The sequence below is a fragment of the Eptatretus burgeri genome, chromosome 16 (genome assembly GCF_056783735.1).
Source record: "Eptatretus burgeri isolate ZD-2024b chromosome 16, Ebu_testis_v1, whole genome shotgun sequence".
Taxonomy (NCBI): domain Eukaryota; kingdom Metazoa; phylum Chordata; class Myxini; order Myxiniformes; family Myxinidae; genus Eptatretus; species Eptatretus burgeri.
The window spans coordinates 11,832,565-11,859,015 of record NC_140976.1 but is presented as its reverse complement, the minus strand read 5'-3'; the positions used below and the strand labels follow the sequence as shown (position 1 = coordinate 11,859,015).

Genomic DNA, 26,451 nt, shown 5'->3' with positions numbered 1-26,451 from the left:
CACTGATTGGCAGGCAGCAGCCTCTTCACTCTCTGCAGACCTAGATAAATAAGCTGGTCAAACACTTGGAATATGTCTTACAATCCTGAAAAATCTCAAACCCTCACCATGTCTCTCCAAAAGGACCGTCTGGAACCCCCCCTCATCTACTTTATCAACAATCCCCTTTAAGTCCTTTCATTCAAGCTTTTGGGTCTCACTATCTGCCACAAACCTTCTTGGGAAAGCAACATCTCCAAGCTGGCATCCAAAGCCAGTCACCGACTGAGCATCGTACGTCGTAAAAGCCCTTCCTTGGCACATCTGAACTTCTAACAAATTACAAAGCTTTCACTCACAGTCTGATGACTGTGGATGACTACCCACAGTCATCTACCTAGACTACCCACAGTGACTCACAGACAACCCCCTCTGGGGTGGTGTTCCTGCCTCACACCCAGATCAAGTCCATGCTGTGGAAACCAAGGCTTTTCGGATCATTGGTATCTCCCATGATGAAGCTGATTCTTTGGGTCTCTCACTCTCTCAGTGGAGGCACGTTGGTGGTCTTTCTGACTTCTACCATCTCCATTCCGTCCTTGGCCCTCGTGCTCGGTCTGTGATCTGTCCCCCCTATATTTCCTCAGGGCACTCAAGGTCTGCCAGAAACTCCTTTCTGGTGAAACTGCCAAAATCAAGAATCACTGCTCACCTTCATTCTTTCATTCCTATTTTTTCCCAGCTCTGGAACAAACTCCAACACTCTCTTCAATCCCACTCCTCCCTCCAGACCTTCAAAATAGCTGTTCACCACCATCTCATATCTTCCCCCATTCAAAGCCATGATTTTTTCCACCCCCGCTGATCCACCCAAAACCGACCTCATTCAATTTCCTTGTTTTCTTTCCTGAAAATCCCTGTAGTGTCATCTTGTTTACCCTGCTTACCCTGCCCCCATCCCTCTCCCTTTCACAGATCTCCTTTTGTCTCTGTTCCCCACTATTTAGTGTTTCCCTCTTCCCTTGTTATATGTTTCTGTGTATTAGCTCTTGCTTGAGCCTATATATAGACATAAAAAATATTTATACATTTTGTTGTGGATTTCACAATCGGATCCGACTAATGCACACAACATTCAGGTCATCAGACAGTTATTTCCATCAATGCATGTTCAGAAAAGACCCATCCCCTTGTCTGGTGGGATTTTAACTCTGATGCATTGGAGAAGGGTAAAGAATAGGTTCCCTTTCTTTCTTTTGGGATAACCTTTTCCTCTTTATGACACATTCATGATGTATGATTTTACGCCAGTTTTCATTTCCACATGAGCGATATTCACCGTTCATGTTCGTGAGAGATAGCCGTTAGCCCAACGTAGACTCATTCTATTCCCTTTCCATCAGGACACTTTGGCTTGGAAATAGACTATTTATTTCCACGTATTATTTTGGTATTCAAGACACATTGCACTTACAGGATATTTGTTTAAACACACCACAAGCTTTTTCTGGACAGTAATTCTGACGGCCAGACATGGCTGTCGATCATTTATCTCAGGCATCCACCTTTTTCCATTGACGTTCGACACCCACCTCTCTTTCATCGACATTTGACATCCACCTTTTTCTATCGATGCTTGACACCCTTTTGTTGCCATTCGGCAATTCTTTGGATGCTGGCTGGCACTTGTTTTTCTCAGGCTGAACAGGGAGGTGAAGGTTGCCGTTGACGTTTTGTGAGCGCTTCACGTTTTCACTCGGTAATTCCGGCAAATGGCTGCTTTCTGGCGTTCGTCCAGTGCCCTGAACTTGGCGTCATGAGCTACGCCTGTGTTGGTTGGGAGTTGCATCTCGCTCGATGGTGAGGAAAGTATGATGGTGAGAATTGATGGTTGGAGGTCACGTGCAGCAATGCGCCAATAGGCAAGTTGAATTTGGCTGGTCTGCTTGAGGCTCCACCCACACTGGTCGCCTATAAAAAGGATGGGACCGCTTTCCTGACAGTTGGTGATAGTTCCTGACCGTTGGTTATAGCTCCTGAAGGTTGGTGACGGTTCTTGGCAGCGCCTGACTGTTGGTTACAGCTCCGTACAGCTCCTGACCATTGGTTGCAGCTCCTGATAGCTCCTGACTGTTAGTGACAGTTGGACCGTTACTGCTAGTTCTGCTCGGTACCTGACTCTTGGCGTACCTGATTATTGGCGTCCCTGGTTCCTGGGGTTGATGACGTGACTTGATTGGTGTGCGACCCTGTTTGCGGGTGGGTGCACTGCTCCTGATAGCAGGGTGCTGGCAGCGGACAAAGGCATGCTCACACATTTTGGGTCATTTTATAAGACGCATGACAACTTCTGTCTTAGTAAGCCAAGACCAAATTTATTTTCCCCCTGAATGATCTGCTGTGCAGCCACATCTCATGTTTAATTGTTAATAAGGCATAGTGATAAGCATCTGCTATTTGTCCATTTTTCTATAAATGCTTGTTGAATTCTTTGTTTGAGATTGTTTTGTTGATTGAACATTTGACTTATTTGAGTTCATCCATTTACACCACAAGGAAATATAAAGTTCTTCAGTTTATTCATTTTTCTTCATAATAAATTCCTTGTTGATGTCTCACCTGTCCGTGTTTGTCATTTCCTTCCATTGATCCAGCATTGTCCGAGCTGATATCGACTGGAGGTAATTCCGAAACTAATTAACCTGTCATAGTCGGCGTACACCAGCAGAAACCGCTCGGCCGTATTACTTAAGATCTGATCAAGATAAAATTGGTGCATCGCTGAGGGCGTGTTCCCCGGTCAGGAGACCTCAAGTGAGACGGTGGACACTGGATCTCGTGGTTAACAGATTGGCGTTCGTGGCAACCCACCGCACCACAAAGTTAATTGTGAGCGGTGGCCACAGATCCGGTTCTTCCAAGGAGAAATGAGGGTTAACCCCCTCATAATACACTCAGTACCCATGGCCATAACAATATATATATATATATATATATATATATATATATATATATATATATATATATATATTGTGATGTCCACGGGACTTGAACAGTCCCGCCAACGTAGAATGAGCCGAAACGATGGAGGCGGTTTATTTGTTTATAACCCAAACATGGCGGTTCTAATCGCTCTACCGCAAATGGGACGAGGAAGGTGGCACGAGTCACTTTTCACTGAGTTGATGATGTTTATTCGTTTTTAGTATTGACCAGAAATAAGACTCGGCAAGAAGAGGGATCCGGGGTGATTCGACGGGATGGTGTGGGATCGGGCGTGGGGAAAAACAGACAATTCCAATGAATATACAGTTCTCAATCCCTCTAAGGCACCAAGCACACACACATGCACACACACATACACACACACACACACACACACACACACACACACACACACACACACACACACACACACACACACACACACACACAACGTAGCTATTTCTGGTGGTCAGGCTGGACCGTGGTGTGGACGCAACTGTCCCTGGATCGGCGCCGGACGAGCTGGCCTTGCTCTCGTCAGGGGGGCAGGAGAAACCGTGGTGCTGTCGACCTCCTGGTCTTGGCCCAAGTCCGCTCACAGCCGCCAGGGAACCAGCTCCGGCGCCAAGCCGCGAGCAGGAGAGGGAGGCAGGTCCGCCCGCCGCCCGACCCCGCACTCCGAGTCAGCAGAACCCCAGAGCCAACCAAAGCGAGGCACGAGGCTCGGCAAGGCTCCCAGACACGATCAAGAACACGATCGATTCAGCACAACAACCAGGACGCTCTCTGCCGCCACAGCTTCCACACCAAAAAAACCACAATCTTTTGGTTGTAATCTTCTTCCTCTTCCTTTTCGACCCCGAACAGAACCTTTTTATCCTTCTGTCCTCGTCACTTCAATCGAGCCGTTTATTGGCCCACCGCCATCGCCTTCCGCCAATCGTGATCACGGGGCGGAGCCATCCGCTGCACTGTCCTGTGATGTCACGTTCTCTTTTCTCCAGAGAATACCAAAAAGGGGTTTACGCAGACACACTTACCCTATCCCGTGTCCCTATCTAATTACGTGACATTTATCATTTCCTCCTTGAAGAAATGAACATTTACTAGACAACTTATCACCACTGAATTGCTACTTATTACATCGAGATCCTGGTAAACTCGAACAGCATGGCATACCGAATTAAACATCCTAATTACCCTTTGAATGCATACCCCCCCTCAAACGTAACACTGCCCCCTCCTCTGGTACCGCAGCTCCTGCAAGGTATATCACAGGCGCTACCGTACCAGCCTTAACACTTACTGACTCACACCTAATTAACCTAACGAAATAAAGTAGGAGGGGCAATGGGCAGCGAGTCGCAGCTAACTTACCTATCCTGCTTAATGTACTACCCCCTTATGGCCTTATCCTCGCCTAAACAATCATTCGTTTTTTTATTTTTATTTTATTTTATCACATGAGAGCACTGAGCGAAGTTGCACTCCATCCTCCGGATCATCGCTCTTGCCCAGCACTCTTCCAGTGATCTGGGGAGGGGAAACAAAAGGTTCCACAAAAACACAACACTTATACTTTACATTCCTACTCTAAGCCTTAACGACACTATTCACAGGATATTTACACTTGACCGCCTCCCCCAGTGGATGCTAATAGACCCAGCGTTACCTGGGGAGCCAATTTTCAAATTTGCTTGCCCCAAAATTATGCGGACATCATGCCCTTGCTGCACCTGTCAAGTTGTGCGGGATCGAGTGGGACTCACACATCTTCACAACACTCACACCATGGTCATCATCACATTTCTAGGTCATGGTCCTCATTTTAATCATGCAGGCTGAATCCTGTCGTGGCCGTGGGGTGGGTTACCACAAGATGATGGGGGCATCTCAGGTGCAACCATGCCCACAGGTAAGCTTTAGTCCAACCCGGACGCTTCTCCGCCCCGCTCCCTTTGATTCCCTCCCCCCTGGTAGCCATCAGCTCTAATCCCGTACAACACTCTGGAAGGGGTCTCACTGGCTCCTCTGGCCTTCCTGGGTCGCCAAGGTCCTACCCGCCTTGGTCGCCCAACCAGACCCTCTCCCAGTTGCCTCCAGACACTGTCACCATTAGCTACCAGGTGGTGAATCTCCTTGAAGGGGGTCGCAATTCACGCTCACCGTGAGCTTCCGCAATCCCTGTGAACAAGCACATCATCCCCACCCACAAAACCCACATGACTCCCCCACCCCATCGGCCTTACATGTGACACCTGCATTTCTAACACTTCACCGACCATGACCTTCCCTGTTACCACACCATGCCCAATAAAAAAAACAATGTGTGCACCATACATTTCACTTCTTCACTTAAAACAACTCACACAGCACTTCTCACCCGATCCACGCACCAGCCATTGGACAGCCACTCGTATCCGCTTTGTTTCCAATTACCCACTGTCCCGATTGTCACTCTAAAACCCAGCAGAACTTACAAACCCATGCCAATTTTCCCATAATTCACTATTTTCACCAAAGGAGGCACTTCGCCACAATCTCAGCAGCCGAGCATGGCCGTATATGCTCAGCCCAATCTAGTCTCCCGGACCCCCGACAGTGATCTCCGGACCCGACCTATGAAAGGGCATCTCTGATAGACCTGGCGGTTCAGCAGGAGGATTCATCCTCTCCGGGCTTGAAAGTCTATTGGAGGGTCTCTCCATCGCCGGGTACCGGCAATATCGTTGCATGTGTCCTCTTCGCCCGCACCGGAAACAACTCCCCATAAAAGGCCCCCGTGGGTATCGGTGTAATGTCTCTTGCGGTTCCGGACCCCCTCGGCAATAATCAAATTGCTCTTTTGGCTGGGCTGGACCCCGCCGCTTTGGTGCATTAACTACCGAATTACCCCTTATCAAACTTGACAGTTTCTGGCAAATTTCCTGAAACATTTGGGTAATGCTAATTTCTCCCAGCCCCCCTCCCTGATCCTGGATCTCCGCCTGTCGGATCGTCACCGATGGCCTCTCTGGAACCCGACCCGGCCGACTCCACGAGGCCAGCCTGGCTGCGCACTCAGCCGCTCGGTGAACGGTGGGTGGATCCTGTAACTCCACTAGCGCTCGGACCTCAGGGTCAGGGAGAGCAGCTAAAAATTTCTCGAGTGCCAGTCTGTCCCACGCCTCCACTGTAAGGTCCCGATACGCGATCCTGACTGATTGGTAAATGTCCTGTGCCAGCTCCTGCACTGTCTCACCCGGCTTTAATCTGCGGTGCTGGAGCTGGGCCCGCACCAGATCACAGTTTGCCGCGAACCCAAACCGACGGCTCAACGCCTCGCAAATGTGGGAGCTGGTCAACATCCCCTCCACGATCACGTTTAACACATCTGCGGCTGGTCCCCGCAACGTTGCCACCAAATTCCCTGTACGTTCCCACTCATTCCACCCGTTTAGTCGGGAAATGCACTCAAATTGCGTCAGAAAAGCTTCAACGCTCCCTGACCCGTCAAAATTTACCAGGGGGATCACTTTTACGGTGGCCCGCTTCTCAGTTTCTCCCTTGTCCGAATCCAGCCCAGGGATCAAACACCCTTGTGGCTGCGTATCCAATTTCGGAGCCCACTGTGGCCAAAGATGTTTTGTGGTGAGGGTCTCATGGGTCAATTTTGCCTCCTGTTCCAAACGTTGAATGGACCGATTCACCTCTTCCCGCAGGATCTTCTGGGCCCGCACAACCTCCTCCAAGGCTCCGTCGCGAGTTTGTAGCTGCTCCTCAACCAACCCGGACACTCTACTTACAAAAGACGGCTCTACCAGGCCTTTATCCAAGACTTCATCTTGGCTCATAATTTTATCTTGTTCGTCCAAACGAGCCTCCAATCCTTTTACCTCCTCCGCCAAATTCATCCCTTGCTTCCTCAGCTCTCCCCACTCTTCAACTTGCAGCTGCATACGAGCATCCACACAGGCACGATGACGTTCCAGGCTTTCATCCACTTTATCAACCCGAATGTTCGTTGCATCAATTTTATCTACCAATTTTTTCCGTATATTTTCCCCCTCCAATGTAATTTCTACCTTTGTTTCCTCCAATCTATCCTCGAATTTACTCTGTATTTCTCCCAATTTAACATCCACACACTCCTGCATCTCAATTTTCATTTTCTCCATCTTTTCCCCCAATCCATCCCTCATTAAATCAATCCGTGCACCCAACTGTACCCCCATTACCCCCAATTGATCTGTCATTTCTGCCCCCTGTGCCATCATTTTTGCCATTTGTGCCGTCATTTCTGCCCTCTGTGTCACGAATTGATTTTCCATTTGTGCCGTCATTTCTGCCCTCTGTGTCACGAATTGATTTTCCATTTGTGCCGTCATTTCTGCCATTTGTGCCCCCTGTGCCGTCATTTTTGCCCCCTGTGCTGTAATTGCACTCAATAAACGTTCCAACATTGTCCAGATCGTCATCGTGCCGGTTTCCGGCGCTGCCGGCTCCGTTACGGGCGATGAAGCAGGGTCCACGCTCGGAATGGGGGAGGTTCCAACCCGACCCCCGTCTCTCCCCTCTTCCCCCGACTCGCTGCCAGACACGTGGCCTTCCTCCTCAAACATCTGCACATCCGCCGTGGTGCAGAAGTCCCGTTTGCCGCCAATTAATTTAAATTTGAAAAATCCCGCCAAAATTTTCCCGCGCTCGCGCGCTTTTCTGTAGTAATTTTATATTCCAATTCGTGGCGAGATTTTAATCCTGGTATATAATTTAGAGGGGTTCGAACATCCAACACCCTGACACCAATGTGACGACCACGGGACTTGAACAGTCCCGCCAACGTAGAATGAGCCGAAACGATGGAGGCGGTTTATTTGTTTATAACCCAAACATGGCGGTTCTAATCGCTCTACCGCAAACGGGACGAGGAAGGTGGCACGAGTCACTTTTCACTGAGTTGATGATGTTTATTTGTTTTTCTAATTATTACCAGAAATAACAAGACTCGGCAAGAAGAGGGATCCGGGGCGATTCGACGGGATGGTGTGGGATCGGGCGTGGGGAAAAACACAGACAATTCCAATGAATATACAGTTCTCAATCCCTCTAAGGCACCAAGCGCACACACACACACACACACACACACACACACACACACACACACACACACACACACACACACACACACACACACAAAACGTAGCTATTTCTGGTGGTCAGGCTGGACCGTGGTGTGGACGCAACTGTCCCTGGATTGGCGCCGGACGAGCTGGCCTTGCTCTCGTCAGGGGGGCAGGAGAAACCGTGGTGCTGTCGACCTCCTGGTCTTGGCCCAAGTCCGCTCACAGCCGCCAGGGAACCAGCTCCGGCGCCAAGCCGCGAGCAGGAGAGGGAGGCAGGTCCGCCCGCCGCCCGACCCCGCACTCCGAGTCAGCAGAACCCCAGAGCCAACCAAAGCGAGGCACGAGGCTCGGCAAGGCTCCCAGACACGATCAAGAACACGATCGATCCAGCACAACAACCAGGACGCTCTCTGCCGCCACAGCTTCCACACCAAAAAAACCACGATCTTTTGGTTGTAATCTTCTTCCTCTTCCTTTTCGACCCCGAACAGAACCTTTTTATCCTTCTGTCCTCGTCACTTCAATCGAGCCGTTTATTGGCCCACCGCCATCGCCTTCCGCCAATCGTGATCACGGGGCGGAGCCATCCGCTGCACTGTCCTGTGATGTCACGTTCTCTTTTCTCCAGAGAATACCAAAAAGGGGTTTACGCAGACACACTTACCCTATCCCGTGTCCCTATCTAATTACGTGACATTTATCATTTCCTCCTTGAAGAAATGAACATTTACTAGACAACTTATCACCACTGAATTGCTACTTATTACATCGAGATCCTGGTAAACTCGAACAGCATGGCATACCTAATTAAACATCCTAATTACCCTTTGAATGCATATCCCCCCCCCTCAAACGTAACAATATATATATATATATATATTTATATATATATATATATATATATATATATATATATATATATATATATATATATATATATATATATCCGTCCAGCGTCGGTGTTAATCAGCGTGGACAAGACAATATTTTATTTACTTTGTTCTTTGGATCAACCTTGGAGTTTGAGCTCAATACAACTGACGATCACTACGCCACATTGTGTGTGAACATGAGAAGTTGTAACGAAAGATGTGAATGCATCTTCTGTTATCTTTTTGGTCCTGTAATAAATATACCCGGTCGAGCATTGGCCTGAGACATATTATAAAGTGTCAACAATCAGGACATCATAATTCATGTTTACAAATTACTAAATTATTTATCTGCTCAAGTACAAGTGGACTTGATGGACACAAATTTCAGGAAAGTTTCAGCAAAATAAAGTGAGAAAACTCACGTCCTTCAACATATTCAAAAACGAGAACCACTTCAGTAGCATCCAGGATATCAAGCAATTTCACTGGAGGGAGAGAAGATAGAGGAACACAAGTTAAGATGATATACAAGAAATTCACCCATGGGCAAAGACCTCTAAACAACATAATAAACATGTGAAATTAATTTGTGAATTTCGTGGGAACCTTCCAATCACAAGTAACAATGGACAACAAAGATTTTGCTGCTGTGGTGTAAAGAGATGTTCCATATTAAATCGAGTACGCCGATTCTGAATCTGAAGTTGGAATTTTCTCAGCACGTCAGGATTTCGAGTTATGCAAATGGTCCAATTACAGCAGCGTGCCCTGGTGGGTGACTTTGAATGATCATAAATGATTACTTTTTGTATTTCTGGTTTCAATTATTGCAATACAACTGTTGTAGAATATTATTTCTCATTAAAAGAGCTTTATAATGCACTTTTAATTATTAAAAATGGAACAAAACTGACCAAGCTATGAATTTTTAAGTAAAATTTTCCACATGGCATTCCAATTTTTAACTAACCCGAACCCTTATGAAAAACTTTGCAAAGGCATTGGATCACGAGGGTAATGGCTTCCAATATCTCAGAGAGAAGATTGGTGCAGAGAAAACTGATGTGAAACTCAATGCAGGCATTTTCATTGGGCCCCAGATCTGAGAACTGATGTGTGATCCCAAATTCAAAAATAAACTGAACCCAGTCGAGTCTGCAGCATGGGAAGCATTTATGTTAAGGCCCGGTCACACCTTGACGTTTTAGCCAGCGATGGCAATGTATTAAAATGTATCTAAAACGGTGGCTTACATTGAACTTTTGATGTTTTTTTTTAAAGATTCGGACGTATTCATTGCGACTTGGTCTTATGTATAACGCATTGGTAACGGACACAGAACGTTTCGTTGTGTTATAGATAACTTATACCAACGAATGCTGAACCTGTTGTCGGCCTACACAACCGATGCCCAACGATAGTCTAACTTAGGCATAGCGCGTTGCACGCATCGCCGACGATGTCGTGACGTAGCCTATTAAAAGGCTGACGCACAACGATTCGAATCATAACTGCCGTAGAAATGGAAGTGTCAACATCGCGGTCACACCTTGGCGATCTATCCAGCGTATGCCGACCTAAGAAAAATGTGTCTAAAACGTTGGGGCACGTCAAATACGGTATGAGTAAGTTTGGTATACGTGAGTAGAACGCTAAAGTACGCTATCATACGTCGTAGTAAGTAGAGTACGTCAAGAAATTTTAAACATGTTCAAAATTTTACGACGTACTCGGCGTATGACACACGTTCCGCATGCGATGGGGATAGGTTGTACACACGATATGTGGACGCTTACACACGTCCACAAAGGCTACTTATAAGCTACTCATAAGTCGAAACACGTCGCGGTAATGTCTTTTTTACGCGAAACTTATTTCTAACTTATGTTTGACGTGCTTTGAACCAATTCTTTACGTAGTCCCAACACACATCGACGTATGTAGACGTATTCCAATGACGTCTTCCGGTCGACAAAAATAAATAAATTAATGTGTTTCTAGCTTACAACTGCCATATCAAGACGTGTTCCCAGCGGTTTTGGGAATTGGTATATAAAAATGCTGCTCATAAAAGGGGAACCCAACAGTGTTTTCGAGTCCTTTTTGAGTCGATGTCCATGTCAGCAGTAACAGTATCAGTATCAGTATCAGTATCAGTATTAGTAGTAGTTTGTTCATGTTGGCAGTAGTAGGTGAGTGTGAGGGGGAGGGTGTGGGTTATGATGGATCGTCCTTGCATTTAACGATTTAACGATTTAAATGATAAACTCAACGATTTAAATGGCTGCATCTCCACTATTGAAAGTAGACGCTTGCGCTCAACAATTGGATTTTTTTTACACTCAACGACTTTTAAACGGTACCACTCAGCTAGTTTCATTGTTTACAATGAACGATTTAAATTGCTGTCACTCGCCTTTGTTTTTTGACGCTGGGGTTTGGAAATTTGAAGCGTTTCTTCTGAACGTGTTAAATCGCTCAAACTCGACTATTTTAAATAGACGCTGCCGATGGACAATTGGAATCATAGCCAAGCTAGACATCGAAGTGTGAACATCCTCGTCATGCCGAAGAAAAGTTTGAAGAATGCTGCAAATAAGTGTCCTGGCCGTGGCCGTGGACGCTGACGCAAGGACGATCCATTATACAGACGTCTTTCAGCCTATGAGTAACTTAAAAGTAACGTCTGTCGATGTGTGGCAACGATCGCGTAACGTGCCAACAACACGTTAATCATAGGTTAGAAATAAGTTTCGGGTACGCTAAACATTACCTCGGCGTGTCTCAACTTATGATTAACTTACAAGTAGCATGTGTTGACGTCTGTCAACGATCGCAGACCGTGCATACAACTTGTGGCCAGCGTAGCGGAACGTGTGAGTCATACGCCGGCATACGTCGTGAAATTTCAAGCATGAAAAAATTTGAGGACAACCAAAAAGTACAACGTTTAAAGCCAACGTACAACGACGTATGGCAGTGTTTTTCAGCGTGCTCTCAATGTAATCAAAACTTACCCATAACGTATTCAACGTGTGCCAGCGTTTTAGAAAAAAAATTCAAAAATCGGCATACGTTGGCTAAAACGTCAAGGTGTGACCGGGCCTTTAGTTGTGCAGAACTTTCTTGGTAACCATAAAGCTGAACAGTATGTGGAATTAGTGGACAACATGCTAAAGGCCTATCAGCGAATGGGTTGGATGATTTCTCTTAAAATGCACTTCTTGCATTCTCATCTTGATATCTTCCCACCTAATCTGGGTGAGATAAGTGATGAGCATGGCAAAAGGTTCCACCAAGACATTTGTCATGGAAACTAGGTATCAAGGCCAGTCCAACCCAAACATGTTTGCTGATTACTGCTGGTTGCTACAACGGGAGACCAAATTCCACACACAAGCGCAAGAGCAAGTGTCTCACACACTTCTGAACCACGTCTGAACAGTGCCGATGCTGACGATATTGAAAGGAAGAGTGTAAACTTGAAGTGTTGTTTCTGAATCACTCACAATGGGGTGGATTTCACCATCAAGTTTACCCCCTTCCTAAGATTACCATGTTCTAATGTTTTATCAACTTCGTTTTTTGCAACTTGTTTTTGTTCTTGGTTTGTATACAACACATTATACACTGAGATTAATCATTGTTATCAAAATGTGACGTGAAAGTAATTACGAAGCACTGATATTAGAAGTACAATGTGGTGATGTGCAATCATAAAGTAACTAAGAAAGCATGCTGGGTATCATTAATGCACACACATATTTTGAAAACCTGACGTGCTGGCTAAATTCTGATTACAGATTTGAAATCAGCGACCCAGGTTTAGCAAAGAACACCTGCATTTCCCTTAGAATCAGACGAAAAGTATTTTTTGTTGTCAAGTGGTATTATCAAAAGGTGAACTTGGAGAGGTTGTAGCTGAAGGTGAGCAATGACAAATTCACCATTGATGATCTTACAAGGAAATCAGACACAGGTGGAGGCTATTCAGCCCATCATGCCTGCGTGACATGAACACCACACTAATTTATCAATACAAGAATAAAAGAAGAAAATTTATAGATTGCCATGTGACAGGGTTATTTTTTTTGTTCAAAATCAATATTCAAATGCAGAAACGTGTGTTTTTATCACAGTGTGTATTTTAGCTTGTACCAAGCAAAACACATTTTACACAAGAAGACATTTATGCAAACATGATGCTGAGGAGGCAGAAGATGTAATTTATAGACAGGGTATATATACCTTAATTATGCACGTGTAAAAACCTATTGTAAGCGGGGCGAGGTAAGGCCTTCCCATCGCAGAGGCGCATGTGTCACGTGTGTGAAAAGCCAATTACGATCTATTGAGCCAGTGTGTGCCAGCATTGGCAGCACAGTGGGCTGCAGAGCTCAAAAGAAAAGATGAAGATATTTTTTTATTGTGGCCGCCCCCATGGGCAGGTCCCAAGAGAAAGACTCCACCCAGGAAGAAAAAGGGAATGGAGTTGTGACTGCGGAGTCCACATGAGAGGAGGCTTGTGAGGGCAAGAAAGTCAGTGAACCCGGTGCAAGAGAGAGGACATGAGAGTCCACAGAGTATGCACATGAGTGGAGACTGGAGAGTCCACCAAGAGAGATTGGTGTGCAAGGAAGACGGAGACCTCACTTGGAGGATAAGCCTCATGTGGGTTTGACCTAAGCTGGATCACCCTGTGTTTTTGAGGGCCTGGACGTAAAAGGACAAAGGGGCCCACGTGGCCAAGTGGAAGGCTGACTCATCACTTGCCCTGCCCATGGATGTTTTTGACTTCGTCTGGGGACCATCGCGACTGGCTCTCGGTCATGCACCTGATCTTTAAAGTTGACACCATTGTATCGAGTCCTGCATTTACCCTGGGCATCATAAGGAAAAGGGAAGTCCCTGTATGATTGTTATAATGTGAAAGTGATATCTGTGGTGCCTCGTGGGTAGTATATGAACTTTCATTTCTCCATTGTATGCAAGTTTTCGTATCCCATTCTCCTTCTTGAGTCTTTTTGACTCGTGTTTGTTCTGTTATCATCGCGTCTGGTCGACCCTCTTTTGTGTGCTTTGCAATATAAAAACAAGAAAAAGAGCAATCAGAGATTGCAGACCCTCGCTAGGACTTGTTTTGTGTGGTGTTTGTGTAGTTTTGTGTGGTATACTTTGTGTGGGGTCTGTGTACTGGTGTGTTACGTAATTAATAAGAGACATAATTAGAACTGCCATTTTACAATTGCTGGCATTGATGACTGGGTCCCGCTTTGATGACGACGTCCCGCTTTATCTAAGACGTCCCGCTTTGATGGAACCCCGCTTTTAATCGAACACCTGACCCTGACCGGTGACGATTATTATTATTCAGTTTAATTTAGAATGGGATGAACATAAATTCAATTCAAATCAAATGGAAGACTAAATAGGTACAATCCTACATTGGAGTAATCAGAAGGAACCCAAACAAGAAAAAAGCAAAGATGAAGTCATCAAAGAGAATCCTGGATAGGATTCACATTTCAGCTGCGACTCTTGTACCCTCAAACCTAACCAGGCACAGCCACGTGAACCTGATTCAAAATGAATAAATAAAGAAGAACCCAGATCAAAAATGTTAAATCATTCTGGCTGCCAGACCACATGTCTGATTAAGATTAAATTTAAAACATGTACCCCCATCATTACGAGATTATAACTGTGAAGTTTCACGTCGATTGGTGAAGCGATTCCAGAGAAAACATAATTTAATATTTTTCTTATAGTCAATGTCGCTGCCAAACCATGTGACCTCTGAATTATTCCTGAATCAACTTGTACACCCAAGGCTTGGGGAACTTTTGTGTGATGTCTCCCCTCGATCTGTCCAGCTTTTCTGAAGATTTTAAAATAAATTTTATTGTAAATCCAATATAGCTGCCAAACCATGTGACCAATGATGTCATATGTGTGAACCTTTTGTTCCTCATGGAAAGGCGGTCATACGTGTAAAGCCTCCCCATTTAGCCTCATCATTAATACACGAGTTTGTCGTTCTTTCCTCCCAATGTGTATCGGCCATCACTATTCCCATCCAAACTCAAACTCCTTATGCAACTCGTTCACCCATTGTGTCCACCTCCAGTTTCATTCGCACTCATTCTCTGTCTTGCCCAATGTCCCATTGTGGCGTCCCTTACCCTGCTACCGGTGAAGCACCTGTCTGACAGTTTTTGTCGGCAGTGGAAACTGAACCCAGACTTGACATCTCAGAGTCACGTGCGCAACCTCCACACTCTTCTATCGAAGCTCAAAGAGCAACAGTGAAGTACAAAAATTACATTTCAATTTGAAGATGTAAATTGATTATTTAAAAGTACAGTAGATATTACCTCCACGGTTGAGAGTGGAGGAATGTGTGAGGAAGGATATCAGTATGGTGGGAGTGGTTGGAGAGAGGAAAGAGTTCGCTGAGGACAGAGGGAAGTGGAGGAATATCGCGGTCAACACAGGGTAGAAGCTTGGTACTATTGAACCTCACCTCTTAGAAAGGGAAGAGGAGGAGAAGAAGAAGCAGAAGAAGAAAATTACCTCAGCCACCTAAGGTCGACAGAGGTTATGTTTTCACCCCTGTTTGTCTGTGGACAGGATATCTCAAAGTTGTACACGGATCAGACGAAATTTAGTGGAGAGGTTGAGTGCGTAACGAGAACAAAACTATTCTATTTTGGTTCAGGTCCAGAGGAAACCACCTTTTGGATGGTATGAGGAATATATCTGTGTAATATGAAAGCTAAATCTTGAACGTTTTTGAAATAGCACGTGCACAAGCCAAGTTACTGAGATGGTTGCCATGGCAACATAATTGAGCCAATCACCACCATGATCTAATCAGGTTGAGATGATGTCATGAGGAATAGACATCAGCAAAATGAAAGAAAGCTAAATGTTCAAATGTTTTTGAATTATCTGAAATATCGTGTACAAAAAAGTTCATGGACAGATATAATTATATCTGTCGTCGATATAATTATACTGATTATAATCAGTCGGTCGGACGGAGCCGATTTTAATGTCTCGGAGGATGAAAACTTTGACCGATTTATTTCCATTGAAGAACAAGCAATCCCAAAGGGTGTTTGCAAACTTGAACTATGATTTTGATTTACTTAAAAAAAACTGAATCGTTTGTCGATCAGTGCGAAATTAATGCCACAGAAGCACAATTTGTAACTTTTGTAAAAACTTCGATTAGTTTGAGTGAAATCCACACTTACATATGTTTGGATGCTTTAAATCCATCATGATTTTAACTTTCTTCAAGAACTGCAAAAACAAAAGTGAAAGTAATGAATTAGCAAACAAAATCATTTCATAAACGGTATAAATGTTAACTTCCCCTTTAACTACAACCACAAAATTACAACTCACACCCAGAGAGACTGAACAGCCTCAGCCGGGGGACACCATTCACCATCACAGAGAAAGATCGAAACGGAATTAGTTCAGCACTTCAAACACCATTATCTCCACATTCACACAAACTTATGTACTTTCAATTGCATATACGTGTCCCAACAAAATTTCAAAGCAGCCTGAAAGAGGCAAGACAGAAGTTCATATTATAACTTCTCAGTCACAATGTGAGAAAACGAGTAAAAAAACAACAATATTGATGCATCGCGATAAATACAATGATTACATGTTTTATACAGTAATCGAAGCTCATGTAGGAGCAAAGCGACATAAACCAACAGTTTTACTGAGACGGAGAGTGAAAGCAGAACAGGCAGACAAATAAATGGACACACCACAAGTTGAGTGTAAGAATGGAAGGGAGAAGAAAAAAAAAGCACAAAGTGAGAGGAAGGGGCTCAGTGAAGGTAGAGATCAAAAGAGGGAGGTGGTGGTGGGGGAAGTGGGAGGGTGGGGGAAAGAGGCAGGGAAGCATTAGGGGATGATGGACGGTGATGTTGAAAGACGAGAGGGGAATACCATGAAGCAACAGAATGAATCTGCTCAAAATTCAATTTGATGGAAGTTGGTCATTCGTTCATTCATATGCAGACAGTTTAGAGAGATAAGCTTAGACAGATGAACCTAATCCAGACAGCTTAGAAACGAGTATGTATTCCTATAAACTATCTTAGTAATCTTTCCAACACCCTCCATGTTGCTTATTGGGTAATATTTGGTGGGAATTGGGAGGGTCCTACAGGTCATGCCAAACAGTCAGACAGCACATGGTATAAATGTTGGGAAGAAGCCCTCGCAGCCTTGACTTTTCCGAAAGATCGTTTTGCCAATTATTTTCCACAAATTACACTTAATTGATCCATTGTCATCACATCTATGATGGAAACTTTTACAGCAATAATGTGGGGCCTGAAGGTCTCAAGAAATAGCATCTTTCATTGAAACAAAAATAAAGAAGACAAATTCAGATGCAGGAGACTCTCCCCATCCCGTCACACTCATTATGCTTTGTGTCCCTCTACTCTGCTGTCCATGTTTCGTTGCTTTCCACCATGTTTTTTCTCTTCTTTTCTGAATTGCTCAGTTTTCTAGCTCTCCCACGAGCTGTGTTCAAACTCCAAGAAAACGAAAGGAAGAGACAGGAAATATACCGCAAGCATGTACCTTTTCTGAAATGTTGTTGTTCACTCCTTTATCAACCATTCCCTGGCCTCCTTCTCCAAGGGCATGGAGAATCTTCCGGTCCGTCTTCTAATAATAAAGGCACAAACATTGAGCTTCACAACAGTGCTTATGGATTATAAGATAAATAATGAAGGTGTGTTCAAATGATTATTTCACATCAACTACAAAAAGGAATCTCATTTGAACTAAAAATGATTAAATTATTTGTATTATACATAAATATGTTGGTCATCCAATGTCTTGCTCACCACAAGCTGCTGTGCCCTTCTTTCATCCTCTTCGTTTTCGCTTAAATTCATCATACTCCAGTTCCCTTTCTCCTGCTCACAACTCTTCTCTTCCTCCACCTCACGACTCTCCGCTTCCTCCTGCTCATGACTCTCATCCTTATCCTCATCCTTCACGTTTTCATACTTTTTAATAATCCCATCACCATGCTTCACTTCTTGCATGTCCTCCTTTTCAGCAAGACTGAGACAAAATGCTGGAAAGACAAGATGAAATCTGCGTTAAACAGATATTGTGACAGACAAATATAAATTGTGAGAAAAGTACCATGTTCAATGTGTACACTGGAAATTATGTTGTGAGTTTCATAAATTACAGTTTTGTTCTTCTCCGTGGCCAGTCAGTACTTCGTCTAACATGTCACCGAGTAAGGATGGGAAAAGGGCTCGAACAATCGAACATGATTGGAGTTGGTGAAAGCAGAAATTTGTTTTTTGTTCAGGGTGCCTGCGATTACTTGCGAACTATTCGTGAAATACACCGAATAATCTTCAAGGTCCCCCAACTCGTGCTGTCAGAAAGAGACCCAGCACCATGTCCATCTGAGGATTCACTCAGTTGTGATTAAACACCCAACATGCGAAGCACCCATCAAAGTTTATGGAACACGGATGGAATCGACAGGACGTCAATGAAGCTATGCTAACCGCTGGAGGTAGTACCGAGAATCTGACATTTCGGGAATTCATCCTTCGTCAGAGCAGAACGGCTGACACAAATCTACGGTCGTTATGAGGACCACTAGTTCTTTATTCGACAAACACAGACATTAGGATGAGAATCAAACCAGATTGGACAGTTCAGAGGTAAATTCGTCCCTCTGCACTACCCTGTCAAATACAGGTATAAACTAGAAGGGCACTCGGGAGAGCGCATAACTCCACAAGGCTGATTAGTTTACGTTTTGTATCCCACTGATCGGCCGGACCTGGATTCGGACCTGCACTAAAATTTCATGAGATAGTTATTGTCACCTCACCAACTCATCCACCAAGTTTTGTCTGAATCTGTCCTTAACTGTTTCAGATATCCTGCTATTTGTCGTTTTTTGCCTGATCTCTCAATGATGAAGAATCTCTTTAAAAATTCCCAGATCCAGTTTCCTATTTGGATCTTCACCAAAATCAAATCATTTTATCTGTGACCAAAGCTCTCCACCAAATTTCGTCCAAATCCGTCCACAACTTTTTGAGATATTTTGTTCACAAACAGACAGAGACAGTGATGAAAACAAAACCTCCATCTCCCTTCGGTGGCAGAGATAACAGTGAGAAAGATCAATTCACAAATGGGGAATTCTGTTCAGAAAAGGATAAAGGTATTCGCCTAATTGTGGAAAAAAACAAACAAACAAACATGTCTCACAGTGTTAGACAGCAACAAAGAAGACAAATTTAATTTTCAGAATCGGATCTGACGAATGCACACAACATTCATGTCCTCAGACAGTTATTTCCATGAATGCATGTTCAGAAAAGACCCATCCCGTTGTCTGGTGGTTCGAGCTGCCAAACTATGTGACCTATGAATTGTTCCTTAATTGACTTGTATACCCAAGGCTTGGGGAACATTTGTGTGAGGCTTCCCCTTGATCTGTCCAGCTGTTCTGGAAAAGATTTTTAAATAAATTTTATTGTAAATCCAATATGGCTGCCAAACCATGTGACCAGTTGTGACCGCGGAGTCCACATGAGAAGAGGCTTGTGAGGGCAAGAGAGTCAGTGAACCCAGTGCAAGAGAGAGGAAACGAGAGTCCACAAGATATGCACGTGAGTGGAGACTGGAGAATCCACCAAGAGAGACTCGTGTGCAAGGAAGACGGAGACCTCACTTGGAGGATAAACCTCATGTGGGTTCGACCTAAGCTGGATCACCCTGTGTTTTGGAGGGCCTGGACTTAAAAGGACAAAGGGGCCCACGTGGCCAAGTGGAAGGCCAACTCATCGCTTGCCCTGCCCGTGGATGTTTTTTACTTCATCTGGGGACCATCGCGACTGACTCTCGGTCATGCACCTGATCTTTAAAGTTGACACCATTGTATCGAGTCCTGCATTTACCCTGGACATCGTAAGGAAAAGGGAAGTCCCTGTATGATTGTTGTAATGTGAAAGTGATATCTGTGGTGCCTCGTGGGTAGTATATGAACTTTCATTTCTCCATTGTATACAAGTTTTCGTGTCCCATTCTCCTTCTTCAGTCTTTTTGACTTGTGTTTGTTCCGTTATCGTCGCGTCTGGTCGACCCTCTTTTGTGTGCTTTGCAATATTAAAAGATTACCCCCATGTGGGGGTGACGGTCATCTCTATAATGTTTTTTACTCTCATAATTAATGAACTGTTGACAGATATCTCCTAAAATGACAGATGAGATAGGTTTTGAAAATGGCGACTTTCACAACTTTCCTGACCTCGTGACCTTGACCCTGACCTCGAATCCGGGAAAAAAAAAATACGTCGTTGGGTTTCACTCATCGACCTCTACCCACATACCAAATTTCATCAAAATCGGAAGTAAAAAGTTTTCTTTGTATCCGGAGGTGTTTTTGACCATCTTCCAGGTTACGTGGCGGCCAAACGGGAAGGAAATTCAAAAATCTGTCCGGTTAGATACAAGATAATATTTTTTACTATCATAATCAATAAACAGTTGCCGAATATCTTGTACAATGGCAGATGAGATAGGTTTTGAAAATGGCGATTTTTATAACTTACGTGACCTCGTGACTTTGTCGCTGACCTTGAACCCGGACAAATGTTATATTGTTGTGCAACACTCATCGACCTCTACCCACATACTAAGTTTCATCAAGATCGGAAAGAAAAATTGTTGACGGACGGACGGACATTTGGTCCGGCTTTATTAGGTCATCTGGGTAGAGATGACCTCACAAGAAAAAGAGCAATCAGAGAATGCAGACCCTCACCAGGACTTGTTTTGTGTGGTGTTTGTGTGGTATATTTTGTGTGGGGTTTGTGTACTGGTGTGTTACGTAATTAATAAGAGACAATTAGAACTGTCATTTTACAATTGCTGGCAGTGATGACCGGGTACCAAGATGTCCTGCTTTGGTGGAATCCCGCTTTGATCGGACACCTGATCCTGACCCGTAACGATTATTATTATTCAGTTTAATTTGGAATCGGATTAAAATAAATTCGATTCAAACTAGAACGGGCACTCATAGAGTGCATACCTTCGCCGCCACTACTTTTTTGTTCTTGGTATGAGTGTGGGGAACTGGTTTCATATGAATGGTCTTTTGACACAAACCACATATCTATAATGTCATGACCCCCCCCCCCGACTTCCGGGGGCTACGAACTAAACAACAATCAACTCACGTCGTTTTGGCGAGTCTTCACTCGCAAGCTCGGTGAATACAACGTTTCAACAAGAGAAGGTAATCTCGTTTGATGCTGGTTTCATGCAAATCGAATAAGAATTGACTGAGTTATGCCGAAAACCGCATATTTTTCAAGGGCGTGACCCCCCCCGACATATTACCCCAACCAGTAACATGTGTTATGACGTCATTGTGTCACAAGATTTGGCATTAAATTCTGAACATTTTGGTGCTGGGTTCATGTAAAGCGGACAAGAATTGACCGCATTATGACAAAAACCGCATATTTTTCAAGGTCGTGACCCCCCTGACCTTTGACCCCTAACCGGTAACAAGAGTATGGGCGTCATTGTGTCATATTGCATATCACAAGATGAGGCATTGAATTCTGAACATTTTGGCGTTAGTTGCATGCAAATTGAATAAAAATTGACAGTGTTATCGTAAAAAGACGATTTTGACCTTTTCATGACCTTGACCTTGACCTTTGACCCGAACGATCCCAAAAACTAATCGAATGCTTGCTGGCTAATAACCAATCATCCCACCAAATTTCATGCAATTCGGTTTAATACTTTTTGAGTTATACGAATCACAAGATTACAAATAAATAAATTAATAAATAAATAAATACACGCCAACCAAAACATAACCTTTCGCAGAATGCGAAGGTAATAATGGAAGACTGAATAGGTACAATTCTGCATTGGAGTAATCGTAAGGAACCCAAACAAGAAAAAAGCAAAAATGAAGTCATCAAAGAGAATCCTGGATAGGATTCACATTTCAGCTGCGACTCTTCTTTTCTCAAACCCAACCAGGCACAGCCAAGTGAGCTAAACTCAAAATAAATAAATAAATAAGAACCCAGATCAAAAATGTTAAATCATTCTGGCTGCCAGACCACATGTCTGATGAAGTTTAAATTTAAAACATGTACCCCCATCATTTCTAGATTATAACTGTGAAGTTTCACGTCGATTGGTGAAGCGATTCCAGAGCAAATATAATTTAATATTTTTCTTCAACCCAATGTGGCTGCCAAACCATGTGACCTCTGAATTATTCCTTAATCGACTTGTACACCCAAGGCTTGGGGAACATTTGTGTGAGGTTTCCCCTCGATCCATCCAGCTGTTCTGGAGAAGATTTTAAAATAAATTTGATTGTAAATCCAATATGGCTGCCAAACCATGTGACCAATGATGTCATATGTGTGAACCTTTTCTTCGTCATGGATAGGCGGTCATACATGTAAAGCCTCCCCTTTTAATTTCGTTGTTAATACACCAGTTTTTCGTTCTTTCCTCCCAATGTGTATCGCCATCACTTTTCCCATAAACACTCAAACTCCTACTTATGCAACTCGTTGACCCCTTGTGTCCACCTCCAGTTTCCTTCGCACTCATTCTCTGTCTTGCCCAATGTCCTACTGTGCCGTCCCTTACCCTGCTATTGGTGAAGCACCTGTCTGACAGTTTTTGTCGGCAGTGGAAACTGAACCCGGACTAGACATCTCAGAGTCAAGTGCGCAATCTCCACACTCTCCTATCGAAGCTCAAAGAGCAACAGTGAAGTACATAAATTACATTTCAATTTGAAGATGTAGATTGATTATTTAAAAGTACAGTAGATATTACCTCCACAGTTGAGATTGGAGGAATGTGTGAGGAAGGATATCAGTACGGTGGGGGTGGTTGGAGAGAGGAAAGAGTTAGCTGAGGACCGAGGGAAGTGGAGGAATATCCTGGTCAACACAAGGTAGAAGCTTGGTACTATTGAACCTCACCTCTTATAACGGGAAGAGGCGGAGAAGAATAAAATTACCTCAGCCACCTTAGGTGGACAGAGGTTATGTTTTCACCCCTATTCGTCTGTGGACAGGATATCTCAAAAGGTTGTACACCGATCAGACGAAATTTAGTGGAGAGGTTGAGTGTGTAACGAGAACAAAACTATTCTATTTTGGTTCAGGTCTAGAGGAAACTACCTTTTGGATGGTATGAGGAATATATCTGTGTAATATGAAAGCTAAATCTTGAACCTTTTTTGAAATAGCACATGCACAAGCATAGTTACTAAGATGGTAGCCATGGCAACATAATTAAGCTAATCACCACCATTATCTAATCACGTTGAGATTATGTCACGAGGAATCGACATCAGCAAAATGAAAGAAAGCTAAGTCCCTCTGCACCGCCCTGTCAAATACAGGAATAAACTAGAAGGGCACTCGGGAGAGCGGATAACTCCACAAGGCTGATTCGTTTACGTTTTGTATCCCACTGATAGGCCGGACCTGGATTCGGACCTGAACTAAAATTTCATGAGATAGTTATTGTCACCTCACCAACTCATCCACCAAGTTTTGTCTGAATCTGTCCTGAACTGTTTCGGATATCCTGCTATTTGTCGTTTTTCACCTAATCTCTCAATGGTGAAGAATCTCTTTAAAAATTCCCAGATCCAGTTTCCCATTTTTTTTTTGTATACCTTGTCGAGGCTCGTATGAGAGCTAACACACAACTCACAGCAAGGGGGCATGAGACAAGAGGGGTGGGAGTGGAAGGGACAAAACAGTGGGGAACAGACACATTAGGTGAACTGTGGAAGGGAGAGGGATGGGGATGGGACGGGGAACATGGCGAAGAGAAGATGGACAGACATTACAGGGACTTTCAGGAAGGAAAGCAGGGGAATTGAAGGAAGTGGGCTTGGGTGGATTATCGGGGGTAGAAAAGATCGAGGATTTGGATGGGGGAAGATAAGAGGTGGTGGTGAACAGCTGTTTTGAAAGCCTGGAGGGAAGAATGGGAAAGAATAGAGTGAGGAAGTTTATTCCAAAGGTGGGAAAAAAGAGGAATGAAAGAGTAAAGATGAGCAGTGATTCGTGATTTTGGTAGTTTTACCAGAAGGGGGTTGTTGGCAGACCTTGAGCGCCCTGTGGAAATGTGGTGGGGACAAATCGCAGAGAGAACAGGGGGGGGCAAGGCTGGAGAGGAGTTGGTAGAAGACAGAAAGACCACCGATCAACCTGCGGTGATTGAGTGAGAGGCCAAAAGACTCAGCTTCATTGCGGGAGATGCCGATGATCTTAAATGCCCTGGTTTCGACAGCGTGAAGCCGAGAAAGGTGGGAGGCAGGAGCACCAGCCCAGAGGGGAGAGCAGTACTCCATCAGGCTACGGACAAAAGCTTTGTAAGTGGTCAGGAGCTCAAGACGGCCATTTGGATCTTCACCAAAATCAAATCATTTTATCTGTGACCAAAGCTCTCCACCAAATTTCGTCCAAATCCGTCCACAACTTTTTGAGATATTTTGTTCACAAACAGACAGAGACAGTGGTGAAAACAAAACCTCCATCTACCTTCGGTGGCAGAGACAACAGTGAGAAAGATCAATTCACAAATGGGGAATTCTGTTCAGTAAAGGATAAAGGTATACGCCAAATTGTGGAAAAACAAAAAACAAACAAACATGTCTCACAGTGTTAGACAGCGACAAAGAAGACAAATTAAATTTTCAGAATCGGGTCCGACTAATGCACACAACATTCAGGTCCTCAGACAGTTATTTCCAGAAATGCAAGTTCAGAAAAGACCCATCCCCTTGTCTGGTGGTTCGAGCTGCCAAACCATGTGACCTATGAATTATTCCTTAATTGACTTGTACACCCAAGGCTTGGGGAACATTTGTGTGAGGTTTCCCCTCGATCTGTCCAGCTGTTCTGGAGAAGATTTTTAAATAAATTTTATTGTAAATCCAATATGGCTGCCAAACCATGTGACCAGTTGTGACCGCGGAGTCCACATGAGAAGAGGCTTGTGAGGGCAAGAGAGTTAGTGAACCCAGTGCAAGAGAGAGGAAACGAGAGTCCACAGGGTATGCACATGAGTGGAGAATGGAGAGTCCACCAAGAGAGACTCGTGTGCAAGGAAGACGGAGACCTCACTTGGAGGATAAACCTCATGTGGGTTCGACCTAAGCTGGATCACCCTGTGTTTTGGAGGGCCTGGACTTAAAAGGACAAAGGGGCCCACGTGGCCAAGTGGAAGGCCAACTCATCGCTTACCCTGCCCGTGGATGTTTTTGACTTCATCTGGGGACCATCGCAACTGACTCTCGGTCATGCACCTGATCTTTAAAGTTGACACCATTGTATCGAGTCCTGCATTTACCCTGGGCATCGTAAGGAAAAGGGAAGTCCCTGTATGATTGTTGTAATGTGAAAGTGATATCTGTGGTGCCTCGTGGGTAGTATATGAACTTTCATTTCTCCATTGTATACAAGTTTTCGTATCCCATTCTCCTTCTTGAGTCTTTGTGACTTGTGTTTGTTCCGCTATCATCGCGTCTGGTCGACCCTCTTCTGTGTGATTTGCAATATAAAAAAATTACTCCCGTGTGGGGGTGACGGTCATCTCTATAATGTTTTTTACTGTCATAATTAATGAACCGTTGCCAGATATCTCCTAAAATGACAGACGAGATAGGTTTTGAAAATGGTGACTTTCACAACTTTCCTGACCTCGTGACCTTGACCCTGACCTCGAATCCGGTAAAAAAATACGTCATTGGGTTTCACTCATCGACCTCCACCCACATACCAAATTTCATCAAAATCGGAAGTAAAAAGTTTTCTTTGTACCCGGAGGTGTTTTTGACCATCTTCCAGGTTACGTGGCGGCCAAACGGGACAGAAATTCAAAAATCTGTCCGGTTAGATACAAGATAATATTTTTTACTGTCATAATCAATAAACAGTTGCCGAATATCTTGTACAATGGCAGACGAGATAGGTTTTGAAAATGGCGATTTTTATAACTTACGTGACCTCGTGACTTTGACGCTGACCTTGAACTCGGACAAATGTTATATTGTTGTGCAACACTCATCGACCTCTATGCACATACTAAGTTCATCAAGATAGGAAAGAAAAATTGTTGATGGAAGGACATTTGGTCCGGCTTTATTCGGTCATCTCGGTAGAGATGACCTAACAAGAAAAAGAGCAATCAGAGAATGCAGACCCTCACCAGGACTTGTTTTGTGTGGTGTTTGTGTGGTATATTTTGTGTGGGGTTTGTGTACTGGTGTGTTACGTAATTAATAAGAGACATAATTAGAACTGCCATTTTACAATTGCTGGCAGTGATGACTGGGTAGCAAGATGTCTTGCTTTGATGGAACCCCGCTTTGATCGGACACCTGACCCTGACTCGTAACGATTATTATT

At 44.1% G+C, this 26,451-nt stretch overlaps 1 protein-coding gene across 1 annotated transcript in view; it reads right to left on the bottom strand.

Moving 5' to 3' along the window:
• The window catches only part of LOC147010520 (uncharacterized), a 105,184-nt gene that overhangs the window by 52,868 nt on the left and 25,865 nt on the right, over positions 1-26,451 (bottom strand). The window contains exons 11-14 of the mRNA XM_085860381.1: positions 17,833-18,068; positions 17,564-17,650; positions 16,201-16,249; positions 9,364-9,426 (exon numbers count right to left, since the gene is read on the bottom strand). Coding sequence (XP_085716507.1) covers positions 9,364-9,426; positions 16,201-16,249; positions 17,564-17,650; positions 17,833-18,068 — 435 coding nt within the window. The remainder of the gene's footprint in view (positions 1-9,363; positions 9,427-16,200; positions 16,250-17,563; positions 17,651-17,832; positions 18,069-26,451) is intronic.